This window comes from Girardinichthys multiradiatus, chromosome 4, assembly GCF_021462225.1.
Source record: "Girardinichthys multiradiatus isolate DD_20200921_A chromosome 4, DD_fGirMul_XY1, whole genome shotgun sequence".
Classification (NCBI taxonomy): Eukaryota; Metazoa; Chordata; class Actinopteri; order Cyprinodontiformes; family Goodeidae; genus Girardinichthys; species Girardinichthys multiradiatus.
Window position 1 is genome coordinate 48,730,000 of NC_061797.1, and position 15,103 is coordinate 48,745,102.

At 43.1% G+C, this 15,103-nt stretch overlaps 1 protein-coding gene across 1 annotated transcript in view; it reads right to left on the reverse strand.

The window, feature by feature from the left end:
• cngb1a (cyclic nucleotide gated channel subunit beta 1a) overlaps nucleotides 1-13,227 on the reverse strand; it is a 34,615-nt gene extending 21,388 nt beyond the window's left edge. The window contains exons 1-18 of the mRNA XM_047362514.1: nucleotides 13,053-13,227; nucleotides 11,243-11,372; nucleotides 10,658-10,697; nucleotides 10,536-10,578; nucleotides 10,253-10,343; nucleotides 9,136-9,215; nucleotides 8,866-8,880; nucleotides 8,625-8,724; nucleotides 8,116-8,140; nucleotides 7,979-8,033; nucleotides 6,490-6,596; nucleotides 6,334-6,382; nucleotides 5,278-5,338; nucleotides 5,161-5,188; nucleotides 2,862-2,962; nucleotides 2,143-2,244; nucleotides 1,579-1,706; nucleotides 1,423-1,464 (exon numbers count right to left, since the gene is read on the reverse strand). Coding sequence (XP_047218470.1) covers nucleotides 1,423-1,464; nucleotides 1,579-1,706; nucleotides 2,143-2,244; nucleotides 2,862-2,962; nucleotides 5,161-5,188; nucleotides 5,278-5,338; nucleotides 6,334-6,382; nucleotides 6,490-6,596; nucleotides 7,979-8,033; nucleotides 8,116-8,140; nucleotides 8,625-8,724; nucleotides 8,866-8,880; nucleotides 9,136-9,215; nucleotides 10,253-10,343; nucleotides 10,536-10,578; nucleotides 10,658-10,697; nucleotides 11,243-11,371 — 1,196 coding nt within the window. The 5' untranslated portion in view covers nucleotide 11,372; nucleotides 13,053-13,227. The remainder of the gene's footprint in view (nucleotides 1-1,422; nucleotides 1,465-1,578; nucleotides 1,707-2,142; nucleotides 2,245-2,861; nucleotides 2,963-5,160; nucleotides 5,189-5,277; nucleotides 5,339-6,333; nucleotides 6,383-6,489; nucleotides 6,597-7,978; nucleotides 8,034-8,115; nucleotides 8,141-8,624; nucleotides 8,725-8,865; nucleotides 8,881-9,135; nucleotides 9,216-10,252; nucleotides 10,344-10,535; nucleotides 10,579-10,657; nucleotides 10,698-11,242; nucleotides 11,373-13,052) is intronic.
• Nucleotides 13,228-15,103: the final 1,876 nt, after the last annotated feature.

The following is a 15,103-nucleotide window of genomic DNA, read 5'->3' on the forward strand; positions in this document are numbered from 1 at the left end:
CATGCTGAGCTGAATTTATCTTTATCAGCTCAGCTGGAGAACTTACATAGGGTTGGATGAAAATAAAAATAAAATAAAATGTGATGTTTAAGGTGTAGTTCGGTTAATGCTGTAGCGGTGGTGCACACGTGTGGTACATACACGGTGTGTGAGAGCTGCGATGCTCAAACTGCAGAAAGTTTTGACATGTTAAAAGGTTCTGTGGCAGCCCGGCTTATCTGGTGTTTAAACTGTGTGTGCTGATGTGGTAGGAAGAAAGGAAGGTGGTTCTGGAGCGTTACTGAACTAAGGCAGCATTTCTTCCTATGCTTTGAAACAAGGCAGGTATGCAGTAGTGTGATGGGTTACTATGCTCCTCACAGAAAGCATGAAAGCTGAGCCGAATCTACCAGAGCCTAACTGTGAGTTCAAGCCTTCATCTAATGTGGCTGAACTTACTCATCTGCTTGCTTCTCTTCAGTACTTTTGCTTTTATTGTCAGTGCTGTCATCACTGTCCTCCTGCAGGTTCTGCAGCCTGAAGGAGCAGGAGAGCACAAAGCTGCAGTGAAACTAAAAACAAAGGGAAACTGAACATTTGGAACACCTGGCTGACGATGCTGATTTGAAGGTAAGGGTTTATATAACAGCTGGCATAACAATGAAGCTTTCAGCTAACAGGAGGGTGTTTCCAGTGGTCTGAAGATACACAGTTATGGGCTGTGGATGTTTAGATCAAGGTGTGATTCAGAAATTAATCCTGGAGATGATACCGGAAGGTCTCCAGTAAAACATGTGAAGAAGATGCAAAAGCGACAAATTTCAGTCCCAGTCAGTGATGATCTGGTGCAGGAGAGATGGAGGTCAGAACCTCTGCAGCACAGTTTTTCATCCCATCAACCACCAGGTGTGCGGATGATGATGCATCTGTTGACCATGCTAACTTTTCTTTAAGAAACAAAGATCAACTCACTTAAAATGGCTAAATTGTGGAACTTTACTGTGGAAACTGGGAGGAGTGTTGCATGATCCTGCTGAGCAGATCGGTCAGCTGCTGAAGAAGAACATTGGAACCTGATTATGGACTCTGTCATGCTGTGAGGTTCTAAGAGGAAAACACCTTTACTGATCTGTTTGTGTTTCCATCACTTTACTCTCTTTACAGTTCAACAGCTTCTCTGTAATTCTGATATCCTGATAAACAACCTGTGGTTCTGCTGCAGCAGAGAGAGATCCTGACCGGGGCTGGATCTGCTCGCTCTGCAATGCTTCAGCCTTGGACTGACCCGATGCCCTAATGAGGATCAAAACTGATTCTTTATGAGGAGGACAGCAACAAAACAGTTTTCTATGAACGTTTAGACTTTTTAGTAATGCAGAAACCTAAGACTCCACCAGAACCCCGAGAGAGAACAGGATCTGCAGCAGCTTCCAGTGGACTTACTCTGGCTCATCTTCATTTTCCTCCTCCAGGATGTTGGGCAGTCTGTGGACAACCATAAACTTTGGTCAGATCCTTGATGGTTTCTCTGGTTTCAGTCTGAACTCAGATCATTGGTCTGAAAACAGACTCCTGACCCAGATTCAGAATGGGACTTACTGCTCGTTGGACTCTGGCAGTGTTTCTATGACTATCTTCGCTGAATGCTCCACCTCCAGCTGCCGGACTGCCTCCTCTGCCGCCTTCCTGGCCATCTCCTCAGCAACCCGTGCTTCTTCCAGACGCTCCTGCTGCAGCCTGAGACAGGGAGGAGGTGTCATTCCACCATCCAGATGCAGCATCCAGACAGAGTTAAACTCACTGGTGGATCCAGTACATTTCTCTGATATTACAGAGGGAGGTTCTGCCAGTAAATTCTGATAACATCAACCTAAACCAGGAAACTTACAGCATCAGCATTTAAAAATCCAAAATCTTAATCGATCTCTTTTTTAATGAACAGGACCTTCCATGTAAACCTGATTCAACCTGAAGATAGTTCTAACAGAACTCCTAAAGAAGCTCAGAGACCAGCGTTGTTCTGGTGTCCTCAGGCAGGTGTTTTAATTGCTGTAGCTGATCAGTGTATAAATCAAACTGAATGAGATGTTCCAACATGTAGCTGTAGCTACAAGGTCTGGACCACATGGAGATGGAGGGAGAAGGATGAAGTTGTGGAGCTGCTAACCTTTCCTCCATGTGAGCGGGGACGGCCTCTCCGGCCTCCTTCTTGATGCTGTCCATTAGAGGAGTTAGCTGGTCTACCTGCGTCTCTGCATCGTCCGTCTGTAACCAGCGACAGAGATTTCCTTTAAATCACTCCGACATTAGAATCATACCTCTCCATCCCACCTTATATCCAGCCTACCCCTCCTACCTGTCTTGTCTGCTATTCCCAAAGACTCCTAAATCCCTTTTCTTCGTTGTTCTGATGCTTGCTTTGAGCTATAGGAAGTCATCTTCACTAAGCCTTGATGCTTGAATGCATTGACTTGCTGTTTCATGCATATGATTGGCTGATTCATTATTCCTGTTAAGCAGCCGGACAGCTGTACCTATTTTCTTGGGCGAGACGTTGACACTGAAAACCTGAAAATAATCCAGCAGTCGCAACTTTGTTGAGGAATTCCTCAGAGTCAATGTTGGGCCCAGTGAACTTTCTAATGTCTTTGGTTTTGTGTTAGAACCTAAGTAACTGCTATAACCAAGACCATATCTGGCCTTTTTCATGATCTTGATCATCTGTGTGTCCATGTCACTGGGTCACGGTCTGTGGGAAATATTAACCTCCATACTAGTCTTAAACCCATTAAAAACCAGAGCTGATGTTTAACACGCATTTGAATAATTTGCAATGAGATTGGTGAGTAAGCAGAGTTTCTGCAGAGCAACAGCAGACCCACCTCCTTTATGGACAGCTGCTGACTGTGCTGTACATGTGGCTCCTCCTTCACCTCCTCCAGGTCTTCTAGTACCAGGTCTGTCTTCTTCTGAGCAGTGCTGGCTAAATGCACAAAGAAAGGCAGAGGTGCTGTGATTAATGTGTTGATATGTGTTTATGTGTGCAACTAAACTGCACTTCCTTCATCATTGTGAATCCCTCCAAACCGCAAACCTCTGCTGATAAGACGTTCACACAAAGGATCTTCTGATGTCTGCATGTGGCTGAGAGGCTTTTAGAGTTGATCAAACGTGCTAACTTTGCTGTCTATGTTTAAGCCAAGTTTAGGCAGAACTTCTGGACAACAACCATTTCTGGGCTGATTAAGGACAATGCCCAACTGGTCTGAAAAGGCCATAAGAAAATTAATTTGGACATTCACTGTTTGAAGAGAAGAGCCTGAGCATCTGCATGTTTTAGCCATGAGATGTAATGGACATATTCAGTCTACAGTGGTTAATAAATAACAACAGACAGAGGGCGTACTTTCTTTTACAATGGTAGTTTTTTCCCAGCATCACCGTTCCAACTGATCTGAAAGGAAGATTAATTTGACCCAAACTCATTATTTCCTGGTTTCCAACACCTTTCTCTGGGTTCACAGGAGTTTCCCATCTGACACAAGACTGAAGAGCTTCAGCTCAACTTATCGATTGATTGATTGATTAAACCGATTGGTTATTGGCGGATGAATTGTGAATCTGGTGGATTTCTGTGATCTCATATTGACAAAAAAATACCCAAAACAGTCCCTTTCCCAGAGAGGTCCTTCTTGTTTCATGGCTGAAATTACCAGCAGATTGATTGATTGATTGATTGATCAATCGATTGATTGATTGATTGATTGATTGATTGACTGATCGATCTCTGTGCTGTCATGGTGGAACAAAAAGACCCAAAACATTCTCATTTTTCCAGATCAAATCTTTATTTTCTTGCATTGGTTGTGGTGTGATGGCTGCTGATATTTCATTGTAAAACGTCCAAAAAGCAAAAAGCTGAAGTAGAGCACTGAACATCCGGACTCCAGACCTGCTGCTGCAAGCTCCCAGTATAAAGTATCCCCAAGCTGGACTGAAACCAGTTTATCTGCAGGTTATTGATAAGCTCCTCCAGTCAGTCATAACTGATCCTCCTCAGGAATATCGGGCTGAATATCGTCTAAAGTCAGGCTGCCCTCGTCTCAGGCACCTTTTCTTCAGTCTGGGAAGTCAAACCAAAGCACATTAAGCTCCAAAGCTGTGAAAGCCTTCCTGTGAGCACTAGACGACTGACCGCGTCAGTCCGGCGGTCATGTGTCTGCTGCTATCAGCATGAGTGTGAGCGACTCTTCCCTGCACCTCCTTCTCCTTTTATTTTAAAGGGCTCAGGCCGACTTTCCCCCCTGAAACAGAAGGAGAAGAGCAGCTCGGTTAGAGTCCGCCTCACTTCTGACACCAACCCCATCAACCAACCAATTAATCAACCAATCAGCTCATCTGTGCTTGAGTTCAAACATAACCTCAGACTGACATGAAGTACCTGGACAAGACTGCAGCAGGAAACCCGGCTGTTCAGCTGCATGTATGTTTCTGCCTACATTTATAAGCAGCAACATGTTTCATTTTTAATGTTCTGAGCGACTCCCTGAGGAAAGGGGAGGGGTTGAGATTTTTGTGGTCTAACCAACACCATGTTGTAAAAAGAATAGGACATCTTACAGGCTTTTCACACTCAGGTTTGTACTGGTTCCTTCCCAGGAGAACCTCATGTAAATCAGCCCAGAATCTGTGAAGCACAAACTCCAATGGGAACCTTGTCTGTGATGAAAAATAAGACATTGCCTTAATTTTCTGTAGTTTCCTGCCTGCAGTCAGAACTGAGGGGTTATTTAAACAATTTCAGCAGGGTGGTTCTGTACATTGATGCCAATAACCCTGCAGCTTTCTGCACTCACACCAAATTGTTTTCAGGTAAAAGCATTCTGACCCTGGAGATCCTGTCAGTCTTCTCTATTAGACTGATTCTGTGGGCAGTAGGACCACATATGCAGAACAAATGGTCCTAACTGCAGTGATTTGGTGCTGCTCCACAATGGACTGCTCTAGGAGGTAGGACACCATCTGTCCACATTGTGAGGAAACAAACCCAACAGTCTGGACCTGGGCAGGTAGATTGATCTGAACTGAACCACCTGAGCAGGGTCAGGTTTAATCATTAGACTGACATGTGATTTGGACACTGATTTGAGTGTATTACAGTGAGGTAAAGGTGGTACTTACTGATCTGTGCTTCGTCATTTCCTGCATCCTGCACGAAGGAGACAAATCAGATCCTCAGTAAAGGTCAGCTGACCCCTGCTGGATATACAATGAGTTTTAAAGAGACGGACCACTCACCAGCTTTGGGATGGGCTGAGGCAACATACGTCCAATCCCGCTGATGATCCAGCCCATCATGCTGCAAACAACAATACATTTCTGAACTGTTCAGAGATCAGCAGTAAGCATCAAGCACACGGTCTCCAGATGTATGTGGGGTCGACATGTGTGATACTGGACTTCAGAGACCAGATTACAGTGAGGGACCGGTTGAACTTTCCATGTCTGATCATCAGTCTGACTGCAGTCTGTGGTCAGGTTTTAGAAGAAGCCTTTGAACAGGCCTGCAGGCCAGACAGGTTTTAAACTTCAACCAGTTTCTAAGCTGCAGACCAACAGAAAGCTGCAGACCAACAGACTGGACTGAATCCTGTCAGCATCTGTTCTTACAGTATAAAGATTACAGTAAACATATATTCATCCCCTACAGATCAGAGGATCCTTCTGCTGAGATAGTGTCTACCGCCTGTCTCCTCCTAAATGAAGAGACGGAACACCATCAGACCAGTGCTGTGAGCACCACCACAGACCCTGATCTGTTTCTAAGGTTGATTCAAGTCTGACAGTTGGGTTTGTGTAAAGGGACTCATGGAATCATGCAAATTAGATAATTTCTGCTAGCATAGAGACGAGACTGTAATCAGGCTTTTCATCGCCCTTAGATTGCCACAGCTCTAAGATCTTAAGGTTTTAGCAGTTGTGATTTTTAAATGCTAAATATTTCCACCTACTTTGGCTGCTGCTCTGCTTCCTTTGCAGAACTAAGGAGATTTATGGACAAACAGAAAAAGGATTGAAAGAATTCACAGTTGTTTCACTCTGAAGTTATGCTTTACGTCTTAGCTCAGTCTGCTGTTACAGACAAACTGCCCCCTACAGGCTTGGCAACATCTATGGTGGTATCAGCATGTTTCTTAGAGAATTATCTACTTTCCTAAAAGTAAAAATCAAACATCCAGTTCTAAAACCTGACCAACAGAAAGGTAAAGGGTTCAACAGTAACTGTGGGAAGAGAAAAATCTTGATAAATCTGTTTGAGATGGTTGAGCCTAACATCAACAACATGTAACTCACTCTGTCTCTGAGGCTGGTCTGGTGGCCGGAGGAGGTGCTGCAGGGGGAGCTATGGTGTTCCAAAAGAAGGACAAATATGTCAGTAGAGCTTTCATTCCCTCCCAATAACCTCCATGATACCACTTTAACCATCATCAGAACCAGGACTAAAGGTACCTTTGGGTGGAGGTTGAGTTTCAGATTTGTTGGTTCCATCTGTCTTTGGGAGGGTCTCTGGCTGAGGAACCACCTTCACAATGCCATGTTTGATCCACTCCATCATGCTGGCAGACCGATACATGATTTAGATAGAACAACATTTTAGATCTTCAGCATGAATGTTCTTCTGAATTTCTCTGAAAAGTAACACCACTGCTGAATTTTGCTCATCAATCAACCAGCTAAGAACCAATCAACCAATCACCCACTGAACCAACCACAAAGCCAACCAAACAACCAGTCAACCAATAAATTAATCAAAAACCACCAAGCAACCAACCAACAAAACCAACCAGTTAATCAAAAACACCAACTAACCACCCAGTGAACCAACCGCAAAGTTAACTAAACAACCATCTAATCCACCCATTAACCAATAGACCAACCAATTAAACAACGAACAAAACAAACCAGCAAAACAACCAAACAACCAACCAATTAATCAAAAACAACCAATCAACCAACCACCCAGTAAACCAACCAAAAGGTTAACCACACAACCATGTAATCAACCAATTAACCAATAAAACAACCAATTAATCAACCATTAAAACTAACCAACCAGCTAATTAATCTAAAACAACCAACCAACCAACCAAAACAACCACCCAATCAAAGAGCCAACCATCCAACTAACCAAACAATTGATCAACTAACCAACCACTTAACCTGTCAAGCAACCATGCAAAACCCCAACTACTCTACCAACCAAGGAACTTAATCAATCAACCAACCAAACAACAAGCAAAGCAACCAACTAACCTAACAATTAATCTATCAACCAATCAACCAGTCAGGTCAATCAACCAACTAACAAACTACTCAACCAACTGACTACCTAATTAATCAACCATAAAAAACAACAACCAACTAATCAACATTTCAAGTAACTAATTAAGCAACCACCCAATCAATCAGCCAGTCAATAGGTTAACCAACCACCTAACCAACCAACCAACCAAAACAACCAACCATTAATCATGCTCATCCAGGAGGAGTGAATGCTGCAAGTCACTGACTGGATGCAATCTGCTGGGTTTCCTTAGACAGAAAAACTTTTTATCCAATTTGAATAAATAACTAACTGACTGCACTGTTAAATGGTTAGGATTAATAGGAATGTATGAACCTGACTGTTGTGAAGTGCCTTGAGACGACATGTGTTGTGAATTGGCGCTATATAAATAAACTAAATTGAATTGAATTGAATCAAAAACAACCAATCAACCAAACCCCCACCCAGTGAACCAACCAAAAAGCTAACCCCACAACCATGTAATCAACCCATTTACCAATAAACCAACCAATTAAGCAACAAACAAAACCAACCAACCAACCAATTAATCAAAACCAACCAACCAGCCTATCAAAACGCCAACCAACCAACTAACCAAACAATTGATCAAATAACCAACCACTCAACCAGTCAAGCAACCATAACTCTGACCTGGGTGGAGTTGTCTGGTCCGTTGGATCTGGCTCCTTCCCAGTATTCTGGAGTTCTGCAGGTGAAACATGGGAAAGCGTTGAAACATCAACTTTGAGCTGCTGTTCAACTGCAGGAACATTGAGATGTGTTCTCACCTGCTGGAGCTGCTGTTTTCTGCACCTGAGCAGGAGAGAAAACAGGTAAGAAACACATCCATCAAGTTCAGCAACAGGAATAAATAAGCAGTGTGGACCTGGAGCTGGAGCTGAACATGGACCTTGTCACAAAGGTTAGACTTTATGCTTACTGGAGAGAATGAGGAACCTCCAGCGGGAGTGTTGGAGATCTGAATGTGAGGACGTGTGTGTGAGCAGTTTGTGTGACGTTCAGTCTGATGATCACAGTGAGTTGGACAGAAGAAGCAGATCAGTCTGAGTTTAGCTTTTTAAAGTTTTTTACAGCTTTCCAGCTCCCAATTCTTCCCATCCTTACACTAAAAGCCTCATCAGTCAGATTCCTGGATATGTTGGGTTAAAATGAGAAGAATGTTTCTGTCTGGACAGATGGTTCATGGCAGCTATAGAACCTTCTAACCAGAACCCAAAAAACTGAAGATATCTTCTGCTGACGTGATTAATGTGAGAGAAAGGAAACATGAATGTACCTGAAGCTGCTGCTCAGTTGTCATTGAATCTTTGCTCTTCAGATCAGGCTGAGGAACAACTTTCTCCAAACCCTGCGAAATCCAGTCCATCATCTTTTTCCTGTGGAGGAAACTCTGGTCATTCATTCTCAGAAGGTCCACAGAAAACACCAGAGGGCACCAAAGATCCGACTAGCTCGCTATCTGGCATCCCGGCAGCTATTGACTTATAAAGCAGCTCAGTATTTGGCAGGTTACTCACTCATCATCGGGCTTGCTGTGGTCCACGGTGAGACAGAACAGAGAAGAACATCAGTTTACCTAACTGCAGTCCCACATTTTGGGTTCTTCTACATTTATTGAATGTTCCTGTTTTTAACCTCATTCTGAACATGTGCAGCCCAGACTAACACATCTGCTAGGACCAAACTCACTGCATATTATGGTTGTGTGAACCAGAACCCAACACTGCTGTTGGGTTCTGTTCAGATGTACTCATCTTTGATCTGGTTTCACATTTAGGTGTGTTTACCTGGCTCCTGCACCTTCCTCCTGCTGGCAGATGTGAGAGAGGAAAAGACAAACATCAGGAGAAGATTCTGGATCATCCAGCTGTTGAGCAGCACCAGAATAAAAAAAAAAAAACGAACCCAGTTCTTACACAGATAAACCTACTCAGCACCTTCACTGCTTCACAAAAATTACTATATTTACAGCCAGTGTTGAAGCAGTGAAGGAGCCCACAGAACCGGACCCTGGGTCTGTGTTTTCTCCAGAACCTGATCCTACATCTGTAGAATTTAGCAGAATCTGATCCCAGGTCAGTGTTTTCTCTAGAATCTGAAGCTTACGTCTGTATTATTGTCTATGATCTGATCCCAGAACAGTGCTTTCTCCAGAATAATTCTGGAGCAACATTTTCTCTATATTAGGGTTGTCCAAAGTGCGGTCCATGGTCCCTTTGTGGACCCTGAACTGATTTTTTGTGGGCTCTGACTCAAGAATTTGGCCAAATTTGGCCTGTTTGCAGATGGAGACTTTTTGTTTTTATTTAGAACGATATTATTACCGACCAATTAAAATCTTCTTACAAGGGAACATGATATAGATAGATACAACAGACAGCCTTTGTCTTTCAATAACCACACATTTTACACTTTAATTGCATAGAAAGTATCCAGCGGCTTTTATGTAAAAGCCGACTTTGGTTCACCCAAATCTGCTTTTAATTCATTCATTAAACTTGGCTAAATACAACAAATTTGACCCAAATCCTCTTGGTCTTGCTGAGAATTGACTAAACTTTTTATCCATTCCAAATCAGCAGTCTGGATGCTTTCCTTTTAATAAGGCGAATGTTCAAAACGCGTTTTACATTTTGGATCTGCTACTACTAAAAATCAGACTACTTTATTTTTTATTCAAATTTAGCACGCTTAGTTTATTGTTAAGCTGGTAAAAAATTCCAATCTAATTTTTTGTGATATGAATTTTATTTTAATTGTTATATGTTTTTGGTTATTTACTTAGTTTTGACTTGACGACTTTGGCCCACATTTCAAAAGGTTTGGACACCCCTGCTCCAGATTCTGAACCCAGGGATAATGTTTTGTCCAGAATCAGATCCTAGGTCAGTACTTTCTCCTTACCTTGGCAGTGGAGTTGACTCGGTTCTGGTTGGCTGGGAGTGTTGGCTGAGGCAGAGCGCTGCTGATCCATGTCAGCATGCCTGGAGCTGGACTGAGGACGAGAAAACAAAACCAGACTTCAGCCTCTTCATTCACAATCCGTTTGAGTAAATTCATAGAAGCAGAATAAACAGTTTAATTTAGTCAGCTGCACAGTTTTTTGTTAAATATTCTCAGATGAGCTCATAGATCCGCTGAGGTGAAACAGACCCGTGTGATGCTCAGAAGAGAAGTCTGGACTCACCCGTTCCCTGCAGCTGCCTCAGCGTCCTGCTTTGGTTTCGCAGCTGTCGATCAAACGGGAGGAACATTTAGTGGACAGTAGCAAACTGAGTCAGTTTCCATGGAACTCTTTAGGGATCTTACCATCCTTTTTACTCTCATCTTCAAACGTCACCTTCTTCTCCTGTTTAAAACACAAAAGCACACATTTGAATGAGAAGCCATGTTCCTACTGCAGCACTGAACATCTCATCCTGTTCAACATCTAAGACAAAAAACGCAGATGGACAGAAACTAAACCTGCATGTTTTCAGGCTGTAAGGTTTTCCTGTAGCAGCACAGTGAGTTTGGAAAACTAGAGCAGCAAAATGTTTTGCTGCAGCAGTTTACTTTTAATCCTCGACTGGAAAACTCATTATTTAAAATTCTGCAAAAGTTCTGAACAAATTGGTTCACACTGGCTGATTTCTGTTGTTTTCATTGTTCGTCTGTGATTTAGAAGCTTCCACACATTTGATCATTCTCAGTATCTTCGCTAAATGCTCCATAATTATAAAAGAAAACCTGGAATATAGATTAAAGAGAAGTTGGAAACATTAAGAGTCTCATTTTGGCACTAATCAAAATGAGAACAATTTATGGACTTTGGTTTAGTCTGCAGCAGGTCTGAATGCACCAAAAATAAAGACAAAGACCAAAAATATGTGACCACATGAGGGCGTGGCTTACATGTGCAGGGGGTGGGGCAGTAGCAGCAGGGGGCGGAGCAGCATCTGGTTTTCCTTCTTTGGGATCCTCAGTGTTTTTGGAAGGAAGTTCAGGAGGCTGGGGAACAACTTTAACCACCCAGCTCAACATCCTGGAAAAGAGGAACACACAGTCTCTGAAACTAATTACTCTGCCTCATTCAAACTTTTTAACCTCCTTAAGTGGAAAAAATGTAACCAAGTTGGGTCCGGAGGACCCCTCATGAATTACTCAACAACATGCGACCTGATACATCCATCTTTGAAGTAAATGGATGTTGACATTTTCCAATCAGGTCCCACAAAGATGGTTCAGTGGTTCAGTGGGTCAGAGGTCAAAAGTGTAGGAACACCTGCCTGGTCTGATGAGTCCCAGACCAGGTGATCTCAGTCTCTGGTCCTCAGAAGACCAGTGTCCTGTATGGGTCTACAACTCTGGTCCTCATGGGGCCTGGTGTCCTGCATCTTTTAGACCTTTCCATAAAAGGTTCTAGTTTCAGATCAGAACTGGGCAACACTGAATCATTATGAAGATCCTGGTGTCTGGGCTGATGGAAATCCTCCTCTGGGTCTGAGTGTTGCTCCGGTCCTCCAGGTGAGTGAGTAGCACCGATGGAAGTGAGTCCAGGTATGAAAACAGATGGAATAATTAGCTTTATCTCCTCTCAGCTTACCTCCTCTGCTTCGCTGTTCTGTGCTTAATGGTTGTTTCGATCACGTCTGACTGAGTGTCTGACCCAATCAGAACTGACGGATCATGACCCTAATCCTCCCCAGGAGGCCACTGGACACCAATAAAAACATTTAAACTGGTGCCCAGTTTGTCACTTTCCCTCTCCAGTGTGTGTGTTATCCGTTTAACCAGTCGTGAAGCTGAGCAGGTCGTCTCTCACTGAGCCTTCTGCTCATTTTGACTCGTTAGTTCATTATGGGTCAACATGAAACATGTGACAGAGAACTGGTTCAGAACTTAATAATGATCAGTTAGTGAGATGCGTTAACCAGAGAGAACTAACTGGTTATTCAGAGTTTACCCGTTCAGTTAATAAGTTGGTTAACCAACAACAGTTTAATCCTCTCCAACTGAGCTCTTTGGGAATAAGAGGTTTGTGAACCCGCCCATGGTTCAGGAAACTGCTAATGTTTATTATACAGCACCGGTTCTGACTGCAGCTAAGTGACCCATGTTCTGCTGAAAGAATTGGTTTAGAATGAGCTCATCATTCATCTGGTCCAGAACTACCTCCTAAGACTGCAGGTCAGACTTGTGCTGTGTCCTGGATTTTAAACATACTCTGTTTTAATGTTAATGAATTCAAAAATGTTGTCTGATCACATCTTTGGACTTCAGAACCAAGACCTGTTGGACCTTCATACTACAAGCTCATTTCAATCCTTCACATTTAGATAAAACCGAACATGACCTGTTGACCTAATTAACCACTGTCTGTTCCAAACTTTATTACCAAACTAACTCATCTGAATGCTTCCTGTTTACCCCAAAGTTAAACGGTTCCACCTTGCCAGCTTCAGATAACCTAAACACTAACGTCACCGCTGACTGATCTGAGAGCAGGTCTATAAATCAGCTGGAGTACAGCCTCAGTTCTGCAACCAGAACCTGTCACCTCTGGAGTCTGATTTCTCCATACCTGCCATGGTGTCTTATCTTCAAAACGTTCTGTTCCCAAGTTTAGGTTTAGGTTAGATATTTGGGGTTTGAAGGAGTAGGTCTGGTGGCTGGGTTGGGAATTAGGGTTACATGTTAGATCTTTAGAGATGTTTTGTCCTACCTGAATGGTTCAGATGGTTTCCAGCAGCATTCCACAGAGCTGAGGTGAGGAAAGACTTGCAGAGATCTGAGCGCAGTGGGAGGATTACAGAGCTGACAGGATTACAGGGGAGCTGAAGGACAGAACCAGACAGAGCAGGGGCTCAGATTACACTTTCAGAACCTCCCCCCAGCTGAACTTCAGTCCTCAGGCTGCATAAAAGCTGAGAATAACAGATGGGGACATGTAGGTAAAATGAGATGTATGTCCAAATCATTAGAAACTGCTTTCAGACCCAGATGTCAGAACGGATGTGGAGAAGCAGCAGATAGATTCAATAATGCAGGATTATTGTTCATTATGCTTCTAGCTCTGAAGCTGAAAAAACAACATCCATCTCACCAGTATAATTACTAAACTTTTAATTACTCCTTAAAATGGCAAAGAATAAAAACTAGTCCATGCATTTGTTACTTGAAGGGTGGACTATTGTAAGTCTTTACTGTCAGGAGGTCCTAAAATGCAATTAAATGCCTATATTCCAAACAGAACCCTTCGTTCTTAGACTCAGGTTTACTGGTGGTTCCGAGAGGTTCTAAAAGTAGAATGGGGGGCAGATCTTATAGTTTTGGGGCTACATATTGTCCGAAGAAGAAGAACCGAAGAAGAAGCAGATATGAAGTGAATGAAGTGGTTTCCGGTTGGTGTTTGTAAAAACTGCTTCTGGCTCTTGTTTGCAGCTCTGAGCTGCAGGATGATACCATTGCTGCATGGTAAAGCTGTTAATGTGCCCCTGAAGAGGATTAGCTGCTAACGAGGTTAAGTCCAGCGTCAGCAGAACGTAGGATTGGAGCAATCTGACCCTTATACAATAGCTGGGACCTCCTCAGAGCTTTGCTTCATATTTCTCCTGAAAGACTTCATGTCCCTGGCTTCATCATCGGTTCCTTTGTCCGCTCCTACAGTAACTGATCCTATCTTCCTTCTCTGCAGCCTTTTCTTCCTATTGATCCTGTAGACTGCTCTCTGCTTGCTGCAGGGTCAGAGACATCCTGTTGTCCTCAGGTGGAAGAAGGGCCACATGAAAGGCGCCTGCTGCCCTCTTGTGGACAGTCTGTGAACTATAATACCATGAAATAAACCACCCTGGCTGACTTCTTGGACTCAGCTGACAGCTCAGCTCTGCTGCTGTTTCTGATGGTGTTACTGTAAATATCATAAGTTGGAGAAGCAGGAAGGTTGTTGGATTGAATCTCGGTAGCATTCTCTCTGTTTCCTAATAAACTTGCCAAAACATTCATTCCAGATGAACTGATGATGGAAAACACTGCAGCTGTAAGCGTTAGCATGCTTCACCGGTTGTGTGAAGGACTGGGACAGAATGCTAAGTTGTCCAGGTGTGGTCTACCTCTGATAGGCTCCATCCCTTGAACAGAGTGTATCTATGGTTGACAGGGTTTTAGTTTAGATGTATTACTGTGTATTATGCTGTAACACAGTCAGCAATCCTTTTCTGATAACGATGCCCATCTAGAAGCTCTAGCTTTGATTCATGAAAATAAATGGATCTGTTACCATAGAAACAGGGAATACCAAAATCAGCTGTTGACTCATGAATGACTGGGATGAATGAGATGTTCAGTGTCACCACAGCAGCTTTGTTTAAACATTCAAACCTACTGATTTGCTGAACTTTACACCCTCTGCCCCATCCCACAACAGAGAGATCACGTCCTGCTGTTACTCACCTGAGGCTTATAAACCAGGTGTGGCTTCATCACCTGAAAAATCTTTGATGGGAAAATCCTGATGAGGTCCATAAAAGTGTGGAGTGCCCCACTCCACCCCTCCACTCCTGTGTTATCACTCACTGAGCAGATAAATATTATCAGAGGTACCTCGGTGTGTTTGTGGACACTGATACCTGCACACAGCAACCTTTAACAGAACATTAAACTGAATCCATTCAGCTTAGTTAGATGGTGCCAACAAACTGTCATCTCAGGGAACTTCACAGGAACACAAGCAGTTAACTTATAATTATATTCAGGCACAGCAGTCATGTTCAAAGG